The 22,474-nt window shown below is 40.3% G+C and overlaps 1 protein-coding gene across 1 annotated transcript in view; it reads left to right on the top strand.

Annotated features, from left to right (window-relative positions):
- Positions 1–3,478: 3,478 nt before the first annotated feature.
- Positions 3,479–22,474, top strand: part of LOC307019062 (TLC domain-containing protein 3A-like) — a 43,463-nt gene continuing 24,467 nt past the window's right edge. Inside the window, exons 1-3 of the mRNA XM_079649681.1 lie at positions 3,479–3,877; positions 14,173–14,259; positions 20,779–20,998. Coding sequence (XP_079505807.1) covers positions 3,756–3,877; positions 14,173–14,259; positions 20,779–20,998 — 429 coding nt within the window. The 5' untranslated portion in view covers positions 3,479–3,755. The remainder of the gene's footprint in view (positions 3,878–14,172; positions 14,260–20,778; positions 20,999–22,474) is intronic.

The following is a 22,474-nucleotide window of genomic DNA, read 5'->3' as shown; positions in this document are numbered from 1 at the left end:
CCTCCCTCTCTCTTCCTCGCTCAACCTCTTCACCCTGTGTGCGCTCAAGTTGGCACAGCGTTACAAATGTGCCACAAAATCAAGAAGAAAGGGGGGGAACTACGAGTGTATGTTTTTATTTTATTTATTTTTTAATATACTGTATATTGTGTCTCTTTTTATGTGTTTGTTTTTTTTACACACATGTATGTGTATGAGTATATGGGTATATGTATTACTGTTACTATTCTTTATTTCCTTATCTATTAATTTTCTTTTAATATTATCTTCTACATTACTTTACTTTTACCTATACATGTATCTATTTATTTAGTTAGTTATTTAATTTACTAGCTAGGAACGGGGGGGGGGGGGAATATATTGACTGTATAAATGTAAACTCATTGTGCCTGACTCAATAAAAACAATAGTAAAAAAACAAAACAAATGCACCACAAAATCAACCAATCGGAGAACTCAAGGAGGTCCATTCTGATTGGCTGTTTCGTCTCCAATCATATCTTCTATCTGAGATACGGAAAGAGAGGGACTTTAGGTTGCCATCAAGTTTGGCCAGATTAATACATTTCAAATGTTAAATAAATGAAAACCATTCACAGTTAAGAATTAGATATTTATTATGAATGCCATAAATAATTGCTACAGTTTCTTATTTCTCCAGTATGATACCATTTTGTTTTGGTATAACGGCACATTTATTTGTATTTTGCACATTTGTACACAAGCTATACCTCTCTTAGTATCTGCACAGCTTTTCATAATATTACTTTTATTTTGTCATATTGTATGTCGTTTTTTGGTATATCCAGATTGCATATAAATACTTTTCTATATCTTATCTTTAAAGAAATAGGTTTTCATAGTTTTTCTTACATTTGATCTTCTTTAACTTCTTTAATACACCATATACACCAAGGGAAATCCCATATATGTGTAAGCATACTTGGCAACAATCAAAAATACCATGACGTTAAGCCAATCTGAATTTTGGCTCACGTGGGTGTAAAGTTGGGTGACTCCATGTTGCTTAACTCTTAAAATATTCTGGATTTGACTTCTTAAATACTTTGCTTCTAAGAGACACAACATTTACATCTTTAAAATAGCTGTGGTCATGCCTTCTTTTAAACTGTAATCAACCACAGTTTGACAGAATGACTGATAAGCTTTGATGGCGTCAACACACCCTGAAACAATAAACTATCAAATGTGTGGCTGTCTGTCTGTGATGGCATTGGATTCGTTTTTGGAGGAAGTGAAACTTAACCAATTTTGATTCTGATTAAGTTTTTTTTTTTTTTTGTATTTTTTTATAGAAGGACCATCTATACAAAAACATTAATCTCAGCAAAGAGAAGAGATGCAATATGCCAGATTATAACTAATAGCTCATTTCCATCTGTGGTCCTCAAAGTTGTTATTTAAGAAGCTCAGAAACCCACGGTACGCTATGAGGCTTGGGGAGTAACACACTACATGTAACGAGATTACATAATAAGAATACAAAAAAGCAGGTAACTGTATTCCCTTTCAGTTTAAAAAAAAAAAAGTAATCCGGCAGTGGCTCAGTCAGTAGGGGCTTGGACCGGCGGGAGCCGTACGGTCGCCGGTTCAAGTCCCCGGATCGACCTAAATATGGAGTGTGGACTGCTACTTGGAGAGGTCCCAGTTTGCCTCCTGGGCCCTGCCGTGGTGCCCTTGAGCAAGGCACCAGACATGCACTTTAATTCAGCAGGTGAACCTATATGTTCATTAAACAGTGTGTGTGAGCTTAAGTGTGTGTGTTAAACTAAAACGGAGCTCAGATGTAATCAGGTTACATTCCCAACCCTTTACAGGACAACGGCAGCCACTGTCCTACTATACAACCTTGGTAATGTCATAAATAGTTTGGTGCATGCTGCACTGCCCTCAGGTGGTAGGATTTAATAGTTAGTTAGTTACAATACAATGAACACTATCAAATAGAGTTGATAATAGAAAATAATGTTTATATTTAGACGAAGATAATTACAATCACTATCACTTAGAATAACACAAACCTGTATTTATAGGTGGTTTTAACCCCTCACTAAATATGTGTTATTATTCATAAGGATAAATGAATAACACAATAATATTTTTTTTTAAATAAGAATCAAATAATCTATTTAAATTCAAATAATAATAAAAAGGGATAAATGAAAAGGGAAGGATTAAATACGAATTAAATACGAATAAAAAAAATGTTTTAAATTAAAATAAGAATGAATTAATGAACACAAGAATATAAAAATGAATTAAACAATAATCAAAAATAAAATAAGAAAAAATAAAAAGCGTTGTGTAATATTTCCCTATCACCGGAACTGCCTCATTTATTCCGACTTCGGGTCAGGGCTTTTATTTGGTTATGGCTAGAAAGGATCCGTCTGGTGTAAATATGACGTCACGTTCTCGTTTCAACTCTCGTTGGAGCGGCTCGGAAACACATCTACACCAGTAACATGATGCAACATACACATTAATGCAGCAGGATAATAGGAAAACACTGAAAGGGAACATTTTATTGCACCAGGAGCTATCTTGGGACTTTTACTGCGACAACGTTGACTTGCCTGTGAATAAAAAATAAACCATAGTGTTGGCGATCTACAGTGTTGTCATTCTTCTTTGAACAGCAAGACCGCTAACACCCTATTTCAACAATCACGCTCCCTTTCATTGACATAATTAATAGATAGTTTAGCTTCTCACGATCATCTGCTGTGGCCCACTGATGTTAACGATCGTAACTGAAAGGCTGCCTGCCAAAGGTAAACATTCAGCCACGTGACTTGCAAACTCTCGCGAGAGTTTTACACTAGACGGATCCTTTCTAGCCATAACCCTATTATTTTGACAGCCAGTTGAGATTGAACCTCGCCCACTTCCTTAATAACGTAACTCTGCGTGATGGCGTCATGGGTGTATAAAGCAAACGTGCAAGTTTGCAACAAAATAATAAAATAAAATATATAAATCAAGAATAAAGACAATAATTAAAAAATAATAATAAACAAGAATAATTAAAAAAAGGATATCAAAATAAAACAAGAATACAAAAATTAATTAGAATTAAAATATTAATACAAAATAAAATAAGAATGAATAAATTACACAAGAATAAAACAATAAATAAAAAATAATAATAAAAAATAGAACTAAATAGGGAATAGAAAACAACTTTTAAAAATTAATTAGAATTAAATAAGGAATAAAATAAGAATACAAAAATAAAATAAGAATAAACAAGAATAAAAAATAAATACAAAATAATATAGAAACACAAAAATAGACATAGGAAATAAAAGAATAGTGAAAAATGATTTAATACAAAATTAAATAGGAGTAAAAAATCCCACCTTCAAAGACCTTTGCGTTGCTTGCACCCGTCAGTGAGCCACCCTTTAAAAATAAAAGCGACCCCTCTCACCGGAAGTGTCACCGGGTCAGGGCTTTTATTCTGACAGCCGCCCTACAAAGTACAGAGTGTTTCCTCGCCGTTAGCTCGACAGTGGTGCTGCTGCTGAGCCTTCTCAGCAGTGTGTGTGTGTGTGTGTGAGAGAGTGTGTGTGGATGGTGGACTGTTCCCGGTGAAAAAAAAAACCCACACACCACACCACCGACCGACCTACGGGCCGAATTAAAATGCCTCATCGCCGCGTGTAAACGGGCGAAACTCGCGCAGGGAGAGATCCAGGCTCCGGGCAGATTAGAGGAAATATAACGGCAGGATGTTGCAAGTTTTAGCTTGTGGCGCCGTAGTTTTCCCCGGTCTCTTCTTCGCCTTAAGGAGGCTCCTGCCGTGTGTGTTCAAACACTGGAGCGATGCCGACGTGGTGCTGATCAGCGAGAGGTAAAACCTAGCTAAATTAATGCTTTTATTTGAACTGAAAACCTAAGAAAATACCACCTAACTCAAAGCTAACATGTAGCATTTGACCTTGTTTGGTAGCTTAGCTAGTAACGGTTACCCCCTTAGCTAGCTAATGTGTTATTTTATATGTATGTGACGTCACGTTACTGCTTTTACCGGTATCTATATTCAGTTACAACCTAAATGAAATGTGTGTGACGTAAATGTAAATGTTTTTTTGGGCTTTAGTGCAAAATGGGCATCTTTACAAGGATGATTTGCAAATATCACAACAAAAGTACACATCCCTGTAGGAACAGATGCATGCTATCAGCTAAAAACTGTACAAAATGACACACATGAATGAATTAAACAAGAATACAAAAATCCCTTTTTAAAATAAGAAAAAATGTATAAACAAGAATAGATTTATTTTTTAATAAAAGATGAAAAATAAGAATAAAGAACAAATATGATTTAAATGAATAATAACACATATATACATAAATAATAAGAATAAACCAGAAATATACTCCCCTGTAGGATCATATACATGCATGCTAGATAAAAGACTAACACATAAATGGTATAATCGCACCTTTAGCCTTGATATACATGCCATTAGAAGTTTTATTTCTGTATAGGTGTAATAAATTGATCTGTCTTAGAAATAACATTATTACTAAAAACATATACTAACTTGCATGTATGTTTTTATGATGTTAAGTAACCTGGGACATCATTAAAACCCTGCATCCACTAGGGGCCTTGTCCACATCTGAAGGGATATTCCTGTGAAAAACACAAGCTCCATCCATTTATTGTTACATATCATGTGACCAATCAAATGTGTTTCATTAGCAGCCTTTTCAGTCATTTGCTCATCTCACGGGTATTGCAAAATAGTGATAATGAACACACAGTTAGTGTGAGTGGGTCAGTGTGACTCTCTCACATGTGCACAGCTCAGTTCAATGCTCATTTGTACGCTGTCACTCCGGCTAATCCTCCTCTGAGCTCCGGTCAGGGTCGACTGCTGAGTTAGCTCTGCGATGGAAAACACTGAACCGGGCTCCTGAATAACGCCGCTACTAATTTACTAATGCTCATCTAACGGAAAATGTTCCTACAAGCGTACACGCCTCGGGGGATGTCACACTTCTTGTTCACAACTTAACAAGTCTCTGAACTCTTCTGTATCAAGCAGGTCCACAGCCTGGATCGCACCAGTGTCTTTGAATTTGCTTGATATGCTGCTTTTTAAATGTACTATCTATTGCATATTGTGGTGAAGTGTGCCGGCAGCAAACGTCAGTAACTTGGAGCATATGAATGGACGATAGTGTATAGCAGGGCTGTCAAACTCAATTTCATTGCGGGCCACATTCGCATAAAGGTTGCACTCAAAGGGCGAGTTGTAACTATATAAATATTCATATATGTATATATAAAACAATGTATTAAATTACATTATTGCCTCTGAATTTGGTTATTATTGGATAGGATAATAACTTAGTAATTATCTACGTCTGGAAGCAGAGGTCCAGGGCAAATAATTGCTAGTCTCTTCAGTGTGCATGTCACAAAACGAGATGCATTGTGGGACATGTAGTTTATGGGCAACCTGCTTCTGTAAAGTAGCATGTAACCGTATAATATGCGTGTTATATTCTTTGCAAGCTCTTGTGGGGCCACATAAAACGAAGTCGCGGGCCGGATTTGGCCCCCGGGCCTTGAGTTTGACATCCCTGGTGTATAGGGTTTGAACATTTACATGAATGTTAGATATCCACTTGAATCAACATTTATCTCAGAAGTAAAATCATTATATATTTGTCTCTAGAGGACTTTAGAGAGGCGGGTCAAATAGGAAGAGGCCAAGGTGTAGTACTTTGTCCCTGAAATAGAAACTACTACAAACTCCTAATGGATGCTTCACTTCCCATTCCTCATCAATCAATCACTCAATCCAACTTATATAGATCATTTCATACTAAAGGCAACACAAAGCGCTTCATAAACAAATAATAAATGCTCCTCATTCCCGGGTAACGTTATAAACAGCACAAACTATGTCTGTGCCTTTGTGCAGCTACAACGTACATCAATAAATCAGAAGCCCCGGGATAAGTCTAAATCGGCGTCACGTGACTTAAATTTTGAATTGAGCCGTCCCTTATAGATACTATCTCTTTCCGTATTAGTGATGGGAATTCATTTGGCTCGGCTCACTAAGAAGCGCCGTCTCTTCATGTTACCACAGTTTAACACGGAGCCTCAGTTTCGCTGCTGCGAGGCTCCGGTGCTCGCAGTTCTTGCGCGTGCTCAACTAGCCCCCCCCGTCAAGGCTCGCCGGCAGTACACTTTCCGTCACATGACCACGCTTTGCTGGCGGCGAAAAGAATCCCACCAGACTCCTTTGCCCCTCCAACAGAGGGATGCCCTTTTTCCTTTTCGTCATTTCAAGCGATTAAAAACTCTTCTCTTGATTTTTTTTTTTTAAATGAAGGCAAGACGCCCCCCTGGCGGAAACGCTGTTACTGACCACATTACTGGATTGTGCTCAAACACTAGCGTTTTTTTTGTTTTGCACCACAAATGAAAGCCTGCAGTGATGACTGTCAGGGCTACAACTAACATTTATTCATCGTTTGGTCTATCATTAAAAACAGAGGGAAATATCTCTATCACAGTTTCTCAAAGTCCAAGGTTTTTGTCAGTTAAGACCCCCAAAGATATTAATTTAAAAGTGGAGAAAAGCAGGACATGTTACTGGTGTTTCCTTTTCCGTCTATTTGTTGTGTTGACTTTGATGTCTGAGGAACAAGGAATAAAGGTGGGCTAAATATAACAATGATTTGTATTTAGCACCAGGTTTAACTTTAACCTACTTTAGAGAACAACACTTGACTTCACGAGGGATTACTCTGCTCAACATAACCCGACTCAGTTTAAGAATCTTACGCTCACAGTAAGCATTTGGGTTTCGTACAACTAATGTTCATGTTAATTATGTGTGCCTCTACTGTCTGTGACATATTTACATGATAAGTCTAAATCGGCGTCACGTGACTTGAATTTTGAATAGAGCCGTCCCTTATAGATAATATCTCTTTCCGTATTAGTGATGGAAATTCATTTGGCTCGGCTCACTAAGAAGTGCCGTCTCTTCATGTTACCACAGTTTAACACGGAGCCTCAGTTTCGCCGCTGCGAGGCTCCGGTGCTCGCAGTTCACGCGCGTGCTTCACTAGCCCCCCCCGTCAAGGCTCGCTGGCAGTACACTTTCCGTCACAGGACCACGCTTTGCTGGCGGCGAAAAGAATCCCACCAGACTCCTCTGCCCCTCCAACAGAGGGATGCAGGAATTATTAATATTTTTGGACGCCCTCGGCTCGAGTTCAGGGCGTCCCGAGCTGAATAAGGGCGTCAAATGACGGTTGACGCGCCCCCTGGCGGAAACGCTGGTTTAAATACAAAATACATTTTTAGTCATCACAATATCTACTTATCATTAGTTTAGTAACGACATTACTTTTCAAATGTAGTTGGATTATCATCACTCTTTTTCTTCACATTCAAACGTGAAAGATTTTTATTGTTGTTGATATTTTTAGTAATTTATTTGGATTCGCCTCAGAATGACAAATATAACTTAAAGTCAATAAAATGTTATCACCGCCTTGCATGCACACGTTACTGCTTTGCACGTTTTGGTAAATCTCTAAAATTGTCTTCTTTATAATAATATGTAAATCTATTCGTAGTAATAATGGCATCAGCGTTACATTTGATGATGAAATCTGAAAAGCTGCAACCAGCCGGTCTTTAAACAATGAATTTACCAACAAAAGTAACGACACCATGCTCTGCTTCTTATTGATTCAGTGTTTATTTACAAGAAGGAAAGGCAGCGATGCAGTTATCGCTGGAGCTGCATCCGTCGTGATGGAGAGGGTTCCTTCTTGCCATGACATGCACTTTACCCTGTTTCTGCCTCTGCTGTCACTTTTTCTTTTCGCTCTGCTGCAGCGGCAAAGCAACTCCACATTACGTAGCCCATTTGCTGAAGGAGGCGAGTGTAAAAAAAAACGGAAGAAACGTGTGACAGAACATGAGAGCATTCGGTCCGTGCATTAGCCCTGAGAGTCTTTATATACATATGCCCTCTCTAATAGCTGTAATATATACCGGGCTGCTAAACCCTAAGACCTGCTACAGGATTTGATTTGTAGATTTGATTTGTTTTTGATCTGTATTTTTAAAAATTATGTAACTTGTTATCTTTTTTTAGCATATTGTTTATTATATTATAACTTAGTACTTTTTTTAACGCATGTAAGATATGCAACACTAAGCTGTCTGTGGCTCCTTCCTGCTGTAACGCTGCGAATGCCCCTCTGTGGGACTAATAAAGGGATTCTGATTTAGGAGGACGTGGTGAAAGGGAAGCGTGTACGTGTCCGTCTGCATGTTTCATTTAGTTTTTATAGGTGTGAAATAGTTGTGATGCCCCTTTTTTGCCTTAAGGCACTAAGCAAGGGGGAAGTGATGTGTCTTCTATGAGTGATTTAAACACTATTTGTTCTTCTATACTTCAACATTTCTAAGACATGCACTTTACCCTGTTTCTGCCTCTGCTGTCACTTTTTCTTTTCGCTCTGGTTACGTCGCCCATTTACTGAAGGAGGCGAGTAATATAGAACATGAGAGCTGTTGGTCCGTGCATTAACCCGGAAAGAGACTTTAGGGAGATTTGAGTCGTAGTGAGAGGGAAGCTGAGGCTCTCCTCCGGCCTGACACAGCAGGAAATAAAGGACAACATTGCCGAAACAAGGCTGGAACGCATTCTTCCCCTTTCTCCCCTCCACACGCTCCTCACCCCGTCCACCTCTCATCAGCACAGAGAGAGAGGGGGGGGGGGGGTTTATTGCCGGACACACAATGAATGGGCTGTGTAAAAATCTGGGTCTTGTGATAAAGTATGCGGCCATAGAAGGCAGCGAGGCGTGGGGGTAAAATGTGTGCGAGTGTTTCTGGGGGTTAGAGAGGCCAGTTAGGTTTTTCCTGCTCAGGCCTGTGTTTTTTGATAGGTTTTAAATTTGTAGTTTTTCTAACCAAAAATCAAAGCCTGCAGAATACTTTCTTTATTCACTGTTTTGGTCTAGTGGGATAAATATTCATTCCAGCTTCTCAAAGTCCAAGGTCTAGTCTATAAGTATCTTCTTATTCCAGCCCAATAAAACCCCAAAGATATTTAGTTCGACAATTTATGCCATTTCCCCACAAAAATGTACTTAAACTAATTATAATCAACATTTGGTGATTACTTAATTAATTGTTGCAGCTCTAGACTGTTTTTTTACATTATCACATTTTATATAGCTGCACTTTTATCCAAAGTAACTTACAATGAGCACAATAAAGACACAAAGTAATAACAACGAGAATAATGCAGATATCTTTGCTTCATTTAGCCAGGCATTACAAATGGGCTAAACTCTTTAAGAGCATTTCTTGTGTTGATTTTAATGAGCTAGTAAGTATTTTTCTGCTCAGGCTTTTGTTTTCTGTAGTCCCAGGTCACATGACCTTGACTATGCCGGTGTCATGGCCGCATTCCCATGCAGATTGGTGCGACTAACGGCAGGTTCAGAGAGGGAACAACGTCACAACAAATAATCTCTTTGTTTCTTCTCAATCTTGCCGTTTTGCAACACCTCGTTAAAAAAAGAGAAAGAAAGCAGTCTTTATTGACCTTGTAAAACCGGTCTTTATTGACCTTGTAAAACCGGTCTTTATTGACCTTGTAAAACCGGTCTTTATTCGCAGCCGGACTAAAGGTCTTAAGCTTTTCCCACACTTTGCGGAAGTCTCGGTTCCTACTTACTGAGACCTGACACGGGAACTCTGGGAAAGGTTGTAGTCAGCGTTTATTCTGTAAAATACAAAATAAAAACCTTCTACTGTCCTTTTAGACTTCAGATTAGCGATATGGAGAAATCTAATCACAATATTTCTGACCAAATGCTTCGATGTTGTGAAGATGTAGTTGGCTTGACCAATGAGACTTTCACAAAATCATCAGTACTGTGGATTTAATGGCAAATAATACAGTTAAAGGTGGGGTAGGTAATTTTGGAAAAAGTAGCTGGAGTGGCTAGAATTTGAAAATACACAGCCGGAAAAAATCTCCCACTTCCTTCCAGAGCCCCTCCTCCAACACACACCAACGCGCACATGACCAATGAGGGCACGAGATAAGTTTGTGCACAGATGGAAGGCTGACAGGCAGGTAGGCCATCCAGTTACTTTAGCCGGCTCAGATGATTGGTCGTGCTTTTTACAGCGCCACGGCTTCCACAGATGATATTTATTTATGATTTTTTTGTCAAAGCACTTCAGATATTCATTGCTATCAGGATGTTAAGAGCATTCCATGGAATATAACAACAAGTGTATCTCGAGCCGGTTTCTAAAACTTACATACCCCACCTTTAACATCCCGATAGCAATGCATATTTTAAATGCTTTGACAATAAATACATAAATAAATATCATCTCTGGAAGCCGTGGCGCAGTAAAAAGCACGACCAATCATCTGAGCCGGCTAAAGTAACTGGATGGCCTACCTGCCTGTCAGCCTTCCATCTGTGCACCAACTTATCTCGTGCCCTAATTGGTCATGTGCGCGTTCGTGTGTGTTGGAGGAGGGGCTCTGTGAGGAAGTCTGAAGGAAGGGGCAGATTTTCTTCAGCTGCGTACTTTCAGGTTCTAGCGCACTCGAGCTGGTTTCTCCATTCTTACCCACCCCACCTTTAAGAGTCTTGAGTCAGCCTTTAAAACCTGAGAAAGGCTGCCCTTACAATATTACTTTATCCATAGTCTAATTCAAAATCTAGGCTTGTCTATCGCGATATATCAATATTACATATCGCGCCCAGCTCTACTTCAGATGCTTTTATTCACTGGATCATCATGCTACTGCCAGTGTTGGTGTTTTTACGTTAGTGTGTTTGCGTAGACTGTATTTTAGATCAGGTATGAATATCCTTGGCTCTGAGGAATCTGATCTCCTTATAGGCTCTTTTTTGATTAGGTTTCCTATGGTTCAATCTATGAATTAAATTATTTCCATTTTTACTAGAGATGCACGGTTTGGGAAAAGTCTAATTCCAATTACTTTGACTGATATTGCATTCGCCATACGAGTTGTGATATTTGAGAAGATTGCCATTGTTAAACATAATTCATAATATCTCTGGCAAACATATTCAAATAATCATGATTTGAGAGGATCTGTACCAAGCAAGGATGTTTTTTATGATGACTGTAGAAAGCGATTTGAAGGCAGGGACTATACGAACCTCTAAAAGACTTTATTCAGATATTTTCATATATATTCATTTTATTGTGCTTACTGCTATTTGGATATTCGCACTAGTCCATATTGCGATATTGATTAAGTTACGATTAATCGTGCAGCATCTATACCTGCTACCATTAAAGATCTAGAAACGTGTCTTTGACAGGACCTTGAAGTCAAAATCTCTTAAGAAGCGATATTTTTGCTGAGTGTATTTCATGGCAGTCTATTTCTTACATTATGAAATACGATGTATACACTCATTTGTATCAAAGGGAAGATTATAAAGTGTTCGTCCCCCTGGGGAGAATGAACTGGACATTTTGGACACCTTAATGACATTTGTTGTTCTCGGGACACCATGCAATGGTCAAGGGGCATTATAACCCGATGATTAATGAAGTAAAAAAGTCAAGGGGTTTCTTAGGAATCATCCACTGAGGACAGTTAATGTCTAATCCAGATATCAGCCACCCTGTGCTTCGTGACATATCTTATCAACGGGCTAGAACAGCTGACTGAACACTTTGAAAAACAGGGCACAATCTTTATCAATGATTACATTTTCTGACTTTTAAACCTTCAAACCCCGTGATTCCTATATAATCTGTTTGGGGACGATATGATCATTTCTGGTTTTAAAGTGAATTAGAAGTCCTCAGATCCAATATGTGTCCTCTCCTAAAACGGTATTAATCCAAAACAAAGGCCTACGAACCACAAAAGTTTGTTTAAATTCCAATTAGCTTTCTTTCTGTCCCACACAAGCCTCTCATCCATAACCATTACCTGAGTAATTGCCGCACTGGATGCCATTTTTTTCCTAGGTAACCTTTGTTATGGCGCTTTTCCACTTTTCCACTGCGGCACGTTTTTTTGTTGCTTTTCCACTAGTGCCGGCTCATGGGCTACTTTTTCACCTTTTTTTCTGGCCCTCAAAATTCTAGGTTCTTACCGGGCCAACAACCGGGCTGAATATACTAAACTATTGACAAACACTCTCGACTGCTGAATGGTCAGAGAATTGCTGGCAAGGGGGCTACAACTACAACACAATGAACATATTTGAGCGTGATTTAATTTAATACACGTTTCAAAATGATGCCGAAGAAACAACATACTGATACCGGTCTGCAGACAGACGACGTGTTTTCTGAATGGAGACCGGCTAAGCTAACGCAGTATATGCTCCGACCGTCCACACTCACAACAACGGCCTACAGACATAAACAAACCAGTGACTGTATTCTCCATGACACAGACAGTCTGTGGTTTGGACTTGTCTCACTTGTGTCTAGTTTCTGAACAGATATGAGGAGCTGTGAGCTCTGAGGGCTAACAGCTAACGGCTGATGTTGTTTTTCTGTGGTTCTCATTGAAGATGACGTCATGGCAGTTTTACACACCGTCACTCTGCCCGCCGAACAGCCGATCGCCCCGCCTACACTGCGTTACTATAGTAACTGCCCCAGTTACTAAACTGTAATGGAAACGCAGCATAAAGTGAGCCTGGCCTACCAAGGCCAAACTAAGCTGTGCTAAACCGTGTTAGGGCCTGCAGTGGAAAAGCGCCATAAGTCTCCATTCATTGCTGTTGGTGGAGATGAGTAGATGGGGAATGTAAACCAGAAAAAAAAAGCTGAACAACTTGAAACTGTGGCGTTGTTAAAGAGCTGACTGTCCATTATGGCTGCAGTGAGTGTTGGGGAATAAATTACATGTTTTCTGATTCAAAAGCAGCTTACTGTCACTGCTGCCAAGTTGGAGGACGGCCAGGAAGAGAGAGCTTGTCTGTGCAAAAAAAGCAGTCATTCATACTTTGAACAAATTGGTGATATAATCCAACTTCCTGTTTGAAATGGACAGAAATGAACTCAATTAGAAAAAGAAAATCTGCCAGCGTCTCTTTGGCTGAAAGCTGAACATTCCTCACGTTTTCCATGACCGTCAGGGAGGGTTTTAGTGTACGAGTTTATGAGTTGTAAGAACACTATTATGTTTGCCAGATGCATGCCACCGTACACAGCGACACTTCAAATGGAGTCGCACCAAGTTCTCCTATGACAAGTCTGTTTATAGACGGGGAAAGATGAGGCCAAGCACTGCTAATCTCATGATGGTACTGAACTTGTAGGTCAGTGTAACAGACGCTAGATTTATTCAAGTTTTAGTCGGACCAATCACAAAGAGAACTCAATTTACAAGTCATTTGTTTAGTGAGGGTGTAGCTCGGCACAGAGGTGCTTTGAGCTGATGCCAACAAGACAATGTTTTAAACAAATAGAAAGACATGTATTCATATTATATACACAGACAATGTTGTTGGGTACACAGGTACATGCACAAAGTAAGGAAAGCAAAAGATGGTGTTTCGAATAATATATTTGTTTGTTTTGGTTTCATTCTTAGGCGTAATGTTGTTTTCGAAGAAGTGCCATATGACTGTTCTTGGGAGAAGTGTCACTCGTCTAATTTTAAATGTTAAATGGTCCCATAAATCAAATTAACTGATCAAAATGTTTAATATTTATCTGTTACCTTTTGAAATATATAAAATATACATCCACACAACTGTTGACATCAGGGGTACACAAAGTAAAAAAACGAGATATTTTAAATAACATTGGTTAAATACAGAGTTGGTCTTGGTTGCCATCTTGCTCCTAATGTGTTTAATGGTGGTGTTATATAAATACAATTATCTGTTAAAAAAAACTATATATTTTTTTACCTTTTGAAATGTATAAAAATGTTGATGTTAATCTGACATGATATAAACCGTCTTAGCTTAGCTTGTTAGCATGCCTACATTGCCATGGCTAGTTACAAACACAAGCCATACATTTTTTAAATCAGATTTCTAGAGTGTGTTTAATGAATGTATTTGCTGACGTTTATATAACACTTTCTCTTTGTTTGTGTCTCTCAGGCTCGTGTCCTCCATCCATGCCGTTATGGCGACCACGGCGGGAGTCATCGTGGTGTCGTCATGCCGGGGCAGCGTCATTAGTGACAGGTCGGACTAACTTTAATTCATCCTGTTAGAAAAATATCCCATGTCACCGGCTTGGGCTTGAATCTCAGGATCCATGTATCTGTGATCCTCTCCAGAATGGAAGTAGTCATCACATACAGAGCATCAAGTAGTTCCTGAACAGTGTCCTTCACATGCTGATATCCAAGAGAGGGAGTTCCACAGTCACAAGATGGAGGAATAGAAAGCAGTATTCAATGTTTACTTCAGATTAGCTCCACGTCAGAAATGAGCATGCTTGTCATATGTCTCTCTCCATAGAGGCTGAATCATCATGTTAATCACATAGCTATCATATGCCTCAAACAGTCCTGATGTTCTGCTAGGTAATCACACATCCTGTCATGTTCACAGCTACAGTTGATACCTTTGATATCATGCTACTCTCATGTTGGAAGAGGACATTCAGTATTTCCCCAACAAATCCCTTTCACACTTTTCTCTGCACCTCATTGTTTCCCCACACTCAATCATTACTTTGTACCTGCACTCATCAAGGCCAAGAAACAAGGCTGACTTTAATAAAAAGATTATAAATATGTAGGGGGAGGGACTTTGTTCTGCGGATGTACCCACAGCATCAACATGTCCAAATTGACCAATCGGAATCGAGTTTTAAAGCCATATAAGAAATGGTTTTAAGAATATTGTTTGACATCATTTTCATTAATTCACGTAAATGCATTAAATGAATGTCGCAAGGAAAGAAACAAATACTTATAGTTCTGTTGCATGGACAAGGTGCACACTCCCTCCCTGGCTCATATTGTATATTGTTTTGTTTGATATCATTGGGATCAATAAAGTATCTATCTATCTATGAACAGCCAATCATAGCCCTTGATGTCGCATGCAACCATATGTTTAGTTGTACCTTCAACATGTAACACAACAGAAACAACGTGGATTTGTAAGTGATCAAGAAATGTACGAGTAGCAAAAGAAAAGGCTCAAAGTATTTGAGTATTTATTTGTTTTTGAAAGGCTGAGCAATAACAGAACATTGTGTATCTAGACTAAGCAGGAAAACAGCCCAGACCAAGTGTGGGAACACAACAAAGTCCATTGTTCCCAGCAGCCTCGTCTGTACAGTATAATGGCTGCACTGTATGCTAACAGGGTTACCAGTGTACCTACACTAAGATGATCCAGGGTTTAGACTGCCCTTAATACCCTTGAAGAAGAAACACTTGTACTGCGGTGCTATATCTGTACGAGAGTTGCTACAACACTGATTACAGCGTGACTATCTTCAGATATGACTGGAGCTCTTTATGTCATACGTAGGTTTAAGGGCTTTACCCCATGAGACACGCTCAATGTCCATTAACGATCTACCACAGCAGGGGCTCAGAGCTCAAGCTATGTCATGTCATAAGCACTTTCCATTTACCTCTAAAAAATATATATATATATATATACATCCTGAGTATTTTTATTTCAACAAAGTGCCTCACCTGATTTATAGTTAGGTTATAGTTAGCTTAGCTTTAGCTTCCCCGTGGAGTTTAGGCAAGTGTTATGCCAACCTAATGCTGGCAAAGAAAAAACACTATTTCTTTATCTCAACAAAAATATGTATCCTCCATTTCCTTTTTTCAATACAGTCTTTTCTTTTCAGCCCAGCTCCACATTAGCCACCTGGCGGGAGGTTAATGTTAGCATAGCATTAGCTTCCCCGTGCAGTTTGTGGAAGTGTTACGCCATTGTAATTTTTGCAAAGAAAGACGTACTGTACCGCTGTGCTGTATCGTTCAAAGAGTTGCTTTACTGATTACAGCTACACTATCTCAAGACTATGATTGTACCTCTTAATATCACAGATAAGTCAAAGGGCTTTACCCCATAACACATGGTCAATGTCCATCGTATAATCGGCACAGTGGGGCCTCAATGCGTAAGCAATTGTTATGTCATGTACAGTAAAAAAAAGAATTTCCCTTTACCTACACAAAAAAATATATATAATTAAATAGAGGCTTTTCAATCAAGCTCCACATCAGCCACCTGACAGAAGGTTACTGTTAGCCTAGCATTAGCTTCCCTGGTGCAGTGTAGCTAAGTGTTACGCTAGGCTAATGCTATCGTATTAATCCTCCTGAGTCAGCGGGCAGGCCCAGTTTCAGGGCTGCTAATCTCCGCCGCCCCTCCCCTTCACCCACAGAGATTAATCCCTTCACAACGCTGCTCAGTTCTGCCGTCCTGTGACATGCACACGGCCCGGAGCTTAGGAGACACATGCTCCAAAATCAGACCCATGCACACTCTTAATGCTCCATCACAATCTGTCACTTTATTTAGCTGTCCATGCTTCTTTTTCAGTGGGGGAACCTCCAATAGTGAGGAAACAGCTGAGAGAGCAGGCTAATGCCCATATGTCGAGTGATTCAAGATTCAAGGCTGTTATTGTCATGTGTTCAGAGCTACAGTGGAGATGTATCAATGGAAATCTCAGGTCACAGACTCCTCTCAACACAATCAAACAGATACAATAGAATAGAAATAGTGCAAGGAGAGTCTATATACAAGTAATTGGAATATGTTATATTAGATAAATCATTTGTAAGTTGCAAATGGATGATTGTTATGGATGTTGTTTCAAAAGTGCAGGTGTTTAACGGTCTTCTGCCATGGGGAAACCTCCAATACCGAGGAACAGCTTAGAGCAGGGTAATGCCCTGAGTGCATATTCTACCTCATGCTAACAGAAGGATCCTTTTAATATTCTCACCACTGAACGGCTCCTGACTAAAACCCTGTGGCCTTAAAGACGGAGTTTAGATAGATAGATACTTTATTCATCCCAAATTGGGAAATTATTTTGTTAGAGAACCAGCGTGCTCAACATTAAAATAAAAATACTTTAAAAGTGGAAAAGAGTTAACAATTAAAAATAAAATAGTATATCAAATATTCTGGATGATTAAAATGTTCTTGGGGAGGCGTGTGGTGCAGTGGGTTGAGCGTTGGGATCAGGGGGTCACAGCAGGTTCAAACCCCACTGCAGTCAGCATGTCGTCGTGTCCCTGAGACACTTCACCCCAAATTGCTCCTGTGGGGATTGTCCACAGTATTGAGTATGGAAGTCACTTTGGATAAAAGCGTTGACATGTAATGTAATAATGTTCTTTGTAAAAAAAGTCAAAAATACTGCAGTAGCAGGAACAGGCTTATAATCAGGGGTGCACATAACTTTCTTACTGAGTTACTCAAATGAGTACCTGGAGCCAATGTTTGGTCCTCAGGGCCGCCCCTCTGTTTCGCGGACGGGGGGGGGGGGGGGGGTATTGAATGTCGAGGGGTGGAGGTGGGCGCTAGTGGAACTCACGCCGGAAGTTGTGGCACAGATCCGTTGTACACACCGACGTTAACAGCAGCCCCGTCTGTGCGCACGGCGACCGGCTCTGTCGCCCAGTGATCGCAGCGCCTTCTGGAAATGCTTCACAAGTCCGCCGGTACGCAAATGCGCTTTTTGACACAAGTGACGGTACGCATTTCAGATATTTGCCGCGCATGCGTACCTGCGTACCAGGTGTGCACCCCTGCTTATAATGTATATATGTATATCACTTACAGATGTACTGAATAATTGTGGTCTCTTAATGAAGAATCTGGATTTATTACACTTTGGGCCCCTCTCTAGCGGCCATTGTTTCTCAGATTTATAATAACATATTGAACTAAACGCTATCAATTCTGTGATGATTGGACGCTGAAACATTTCCAGAAACAAATGAGATGGGACTAGAAACATGAGCTAAATAAACCACATCACAATTTACAGGCCGACTTCCTGGGGGAAATATGACTCACTGTAGGCGGTAAGAGATTGCTTTCAACATATTGGGCGCACCAATAAAGGCCTTTTTAATAATGTTGATAAATTAGAGTTTTGGCCGATATTCATTTTAAATATTAACATTTTAAAAGGATCTCTTAATTTCATTTTTACCCAAGACACTTTTCCTGTTGTAAGATGAGCCTTGTCATAGTTTTTAAACTACCTCAAGCATACTGTATCTTTTAAAACAACAACCAACGTATATGAAAAGACTTACACTAGTATATCGTTGAGTTTATTTTCGGACACATTAGCTTGTTTTATTTCGGTCCAACTTTTTGCTTTTACATCCAAAGTGGTTTAGATATTCTGGAAAAGTTTATCTTAAAACTGCTTGTTTTTTTCCTAGTCCCTTTTTCTATTCCCTTGATCCTCTTACGCAACATTCTGTTATTGCAAATTAACAACCTCTGGAATGCCCAAATTGACCAATCAGAATCGAGTATTCAACTAAGTGGTGTAACAGAATATCATATCATAATGAAATGTAACATTAACATTAGGGAGGTGTATATATGTTTCTTTGTGTGTTTTAAAAAGGCAGTCCCTTTGCCCTTAATACAGTCTTTAAATGGACATAGCGTTGTTTCTGCTGTTTGTTGTGCCTTCCTGTTCTTAATCTGCATGCACCGACCTTTAAGAGCTGAAGATCCAATGAGGGGTCAGAGGTCAGTAGCTCAGCTCTGCCCGAGGCTTTATGCCATGCTGTCCACATAATTAACCATCATGGTAATAATCGCTGCTCATTAATGTGCTGCAGCCATCCGAGCTGTGTTTTATACTGTACTTACATAAGCCTGCCTTCAAGCCTGTGTGTGTTTGAGAGAAAAGGCATATAGGTTGCATGTTCCTGTGTGTTGAAGCTAAAGGTTGTTTACTGTTCCATCTATCTGCTCTATCACCACTTAATGATTAACTCATCAATTACGTAACTCTGAGAAATGTGGAGTCAGGTTGTTTTGTCAAAACGCTCCCAAGCAACATTTAAGATTACACTTTTTTTTCTTCAGACCACATTTTTGAACAAATAGTTCCACTGTGTTAAGGATAAATAATTTAACTATAGGTATTGGAATCTCAAAAATCTATGTTGTGTACGTATCAAAATTGTTTCTATATCTAGTCCAGTCAGCGCTAGTGCAGTGATGACATATGTATTAGTGCGACCCGGAAGCATTGCAAGGGTTCCCTTGACAAAAATAAAATGGTATATTGCAGAAAATAAGCTTATAATTATAATAATACCACTTTGAGATCTTTAAAGGGTAAATGCAATCTGCAAATGAGAAAAAGCTAATGTTGGGCTATAAAGGAACTACAGCACGGTCACATGACTTCACGTCACCACCGCTAAGCTAAAGGTGGCTAATGTTGGGCTATAAAGGAACTACAGCACGGTCACATGACTTCAGGTCATCACCGCTAAGCTAAAGGAGGCTAATGTTGAGCTATAAAGGAACTACAGCACGGTCACATGACTTCACGTCACCACCGCTAAGCTAAAGGTGGCTAATGTTGGGCTATAAAGGAACTACAGCACGGTCACATGACTTCAGGTCATCACCGCTAAGCTAAAGGAGGCTAATGTTGAGCTATAAAGGAACTACAGCATGGTCACATGACTTCAGGTCACCACCACTAAGCTAAAGGAGGCTAATGTTGGGCTATAAAGGAACTACAGCACGGTCACATGACTTCAGGTCATCACCGCTAAGCTAAAGGAGGCTAATGTTGAGCTATAAAGGAACTACAGCACGGTCACATGACTTCAGGTCACCACCACTAAGCTAAAGGAGGCTAATGTTGGGCTATAAAGGAACTACAGCACGGTCACATGACTTCAGGTCACCACCACTAAGCTAAAGGGGGCTAATGTTGGGCTATAAAGGAACTACAGCACGGTCACATGACTTCACGTCACCACCGCTAAGCTAAAGGAGGCTAATGTTGGGCTATAAAGGAACTACAGCACGGTCTCATGACTTCACGTCACCACTGCTAAGCTAAAGGAGGCTAATGTTGGGCTATAAAGGAACTACAGCACGGTCACATGACTTCACGTCACCACCGCTAAGCTAAAGGTGGCTAATGTTGGGCTATAAAGGAACTACAGCACGGTCACATGACTTCACGTCACCACCGCTAAGCTAAAGGTGGCTAATGTTGGGCTATAAAGGAACTACAGCACGGTCTCATGACTTCACGTCACCACTGCTAAGCTAAAGGAGGCTAATGTTGGGCTATAAAGGAACTACAGCACGGTCACATGACTTCACGTCACCACCGCTAAGCTAAAGGTGGCTAATGTTGGGCTATAAAGGAACTACAGCACGGTCACATGACTTCACGTCACCACCGCTAAGCTAAAGGCGGCTAATGTTGGGCTATAAAGGAACTACAGCACGGTCACATGACTTCACGTCACCACCGCTAAGCTAAAGGAGGCTAATGTTGGGCTATAAAGGAACTACAGCACGGTCACATGACTTCACGTCACCATCGCTAAGCTAAAGGCGGCTAATGTTTTGCGTGTTGACGTTGAGTAGTCGCATTTAGACACTTGATAGCAACTAAATGACCAAATATTGCATTTCCTGCAATTCGCTCTTGTCCATATTCTGTCCTAATTAACCTGTATTGATCTTTTTGTTTTTCCTCAGGCACTGGCTGGCCACCTACTTTGTCATCTGGTTCGGTGTCCCCTACATGACGTACGACATCTTCGCCATGTACCTCAGTCACTACCACCGCTTCCGCGTCAAAGGGCACGAGGACTACAAGCGCCATTCGCTGAGGACGATAAGCACCTTCGTGCGCAGAGAGTTCCTGCTGGTGTTGCATCACATCGCCCTGCTAACCATCCTGCTGCCCGTCACGCTGGTGAGGGAATTGGTTTTATTTTTTAAACCTATTCTTTATTAGTTATTTTCTCACATTCCCCTTTACATCCATAGCACTCCTATAGAGAGGTGCAGGGATGACGTATTTACACAGAAGTAAGCTGCGGGTTCCCTCGACAACAAAGCAATGGGATTTCTCTACAGGATTTTGGAAAATAGCTGGAAATAAGTTCTGTGGAAAACGAAGCTGTTTGATAAATGCACGTTTTATTCAGCCGGATAATCTCCACATGTCTACCCTACTTTTATAATGTTCGAATCATAAATCTAGTCGCTAGAAGCAAAATGCTAACGTTATGATATAAACGAACTACAGCCGAGTACAGCAGCACGACTTCAACGTCACGCCAACTTCAGATCCATATTCAAACTACAGATTTTAAATGGTCCGAGTTGAAGCGTTTGTTCGAACAGTCTGCAGGAGGCAGGTACTTGCTTTCAAGCAGAACAGAAACTAACTCAGAGGAGTGTTTACGTGTTCGGCGTAACGACGTACAACGGCCTCCACAACTTCTGTAGTCCTATTCAGCCACTTGGTAACAACCATCGTTTTTCAGACACGTACACTCTTCAGAAATCACCAGTGGGGTCACTGCTGATGGATTTAATGTCGTAGAACAAAACGTGATCCGTCTCTTCAATGTGTCTCAAACACAGACCTTATTTCAGCTATTTTCACAAATCCTATGGAGAGATCCCATTGGCTCTGAGACGAGGGAACAGGAAGTGGTGAAATGCTGACTCACTTCCGGGTTTTAGGACTCGTCACTGCACCACTCTATCTCAAGCCCCCAGGAAGTGCGCCGGATTCTGGTGAACATATTCGTTGTGTCCAAACGGCGGTACTACACTTCCGTATCAGTCCGTGACTAGGGATGGGTATTGTTAAGGTTTTAACGGTACTACCGTAATTTCCGGACTATAAGCCGCACTGGACTATAAGCCGCAGGTGTTTTAATGTTTCATTACCATATGTAAGGGTTCGTGCACAGAGGGGATTGTCGGGAAAGAGATGGCTGTTTGAGGAAGCTCCCATTTATTAACATTTCAACAAACAAGTTGCATATTTGCATAACGTATTCAAGTGTTAGCATTTAGTGCAATAGTAGCTACAGAACATGTGCTGTGTAAACTGTACTGTATCACATAGCGTTTCAGACACACACACTTTTCAACTTTCAAACTTAAACGGTGCGCTCCCAGCGCACGTACCGGCAGTGATCTACAGCAGTGGTTTTCAACCAGTGGTACGGGGACAAAGTGTCTCGCTCTCGTAATGTCTGTCTGTCTTGCTCTCGTTCTGTCTCTCGTACCACTCTCGGTTCCACTTTTACTTTTGCGTGCTACCTGTCTCACTCTTTTCCGGCCTCCAGCCTTTCCTGCTGGAGCCCGCCGCTTAAAGGTGGGGGGCGCGGACCGGCCATAGAGCCCATAGAGTTAAAGGTGGTGGACTGTA

Source organism: Notothenia rossii, assembly GCF_949606895.1.
Source record: "Notothenia rossii genome assembly, chromosome: 9".
NCBI lineage: Eukaryota > Metazoa > Chordata > Actinopteri > Perciformes > Nototheniidae > Notothenia > Notothenia rossii.
The sequence above is the reverse complement of the archived record's forward strand: the minus strand, read 5'-3'. Positions and strand labels throughout refer to the sequence as shown.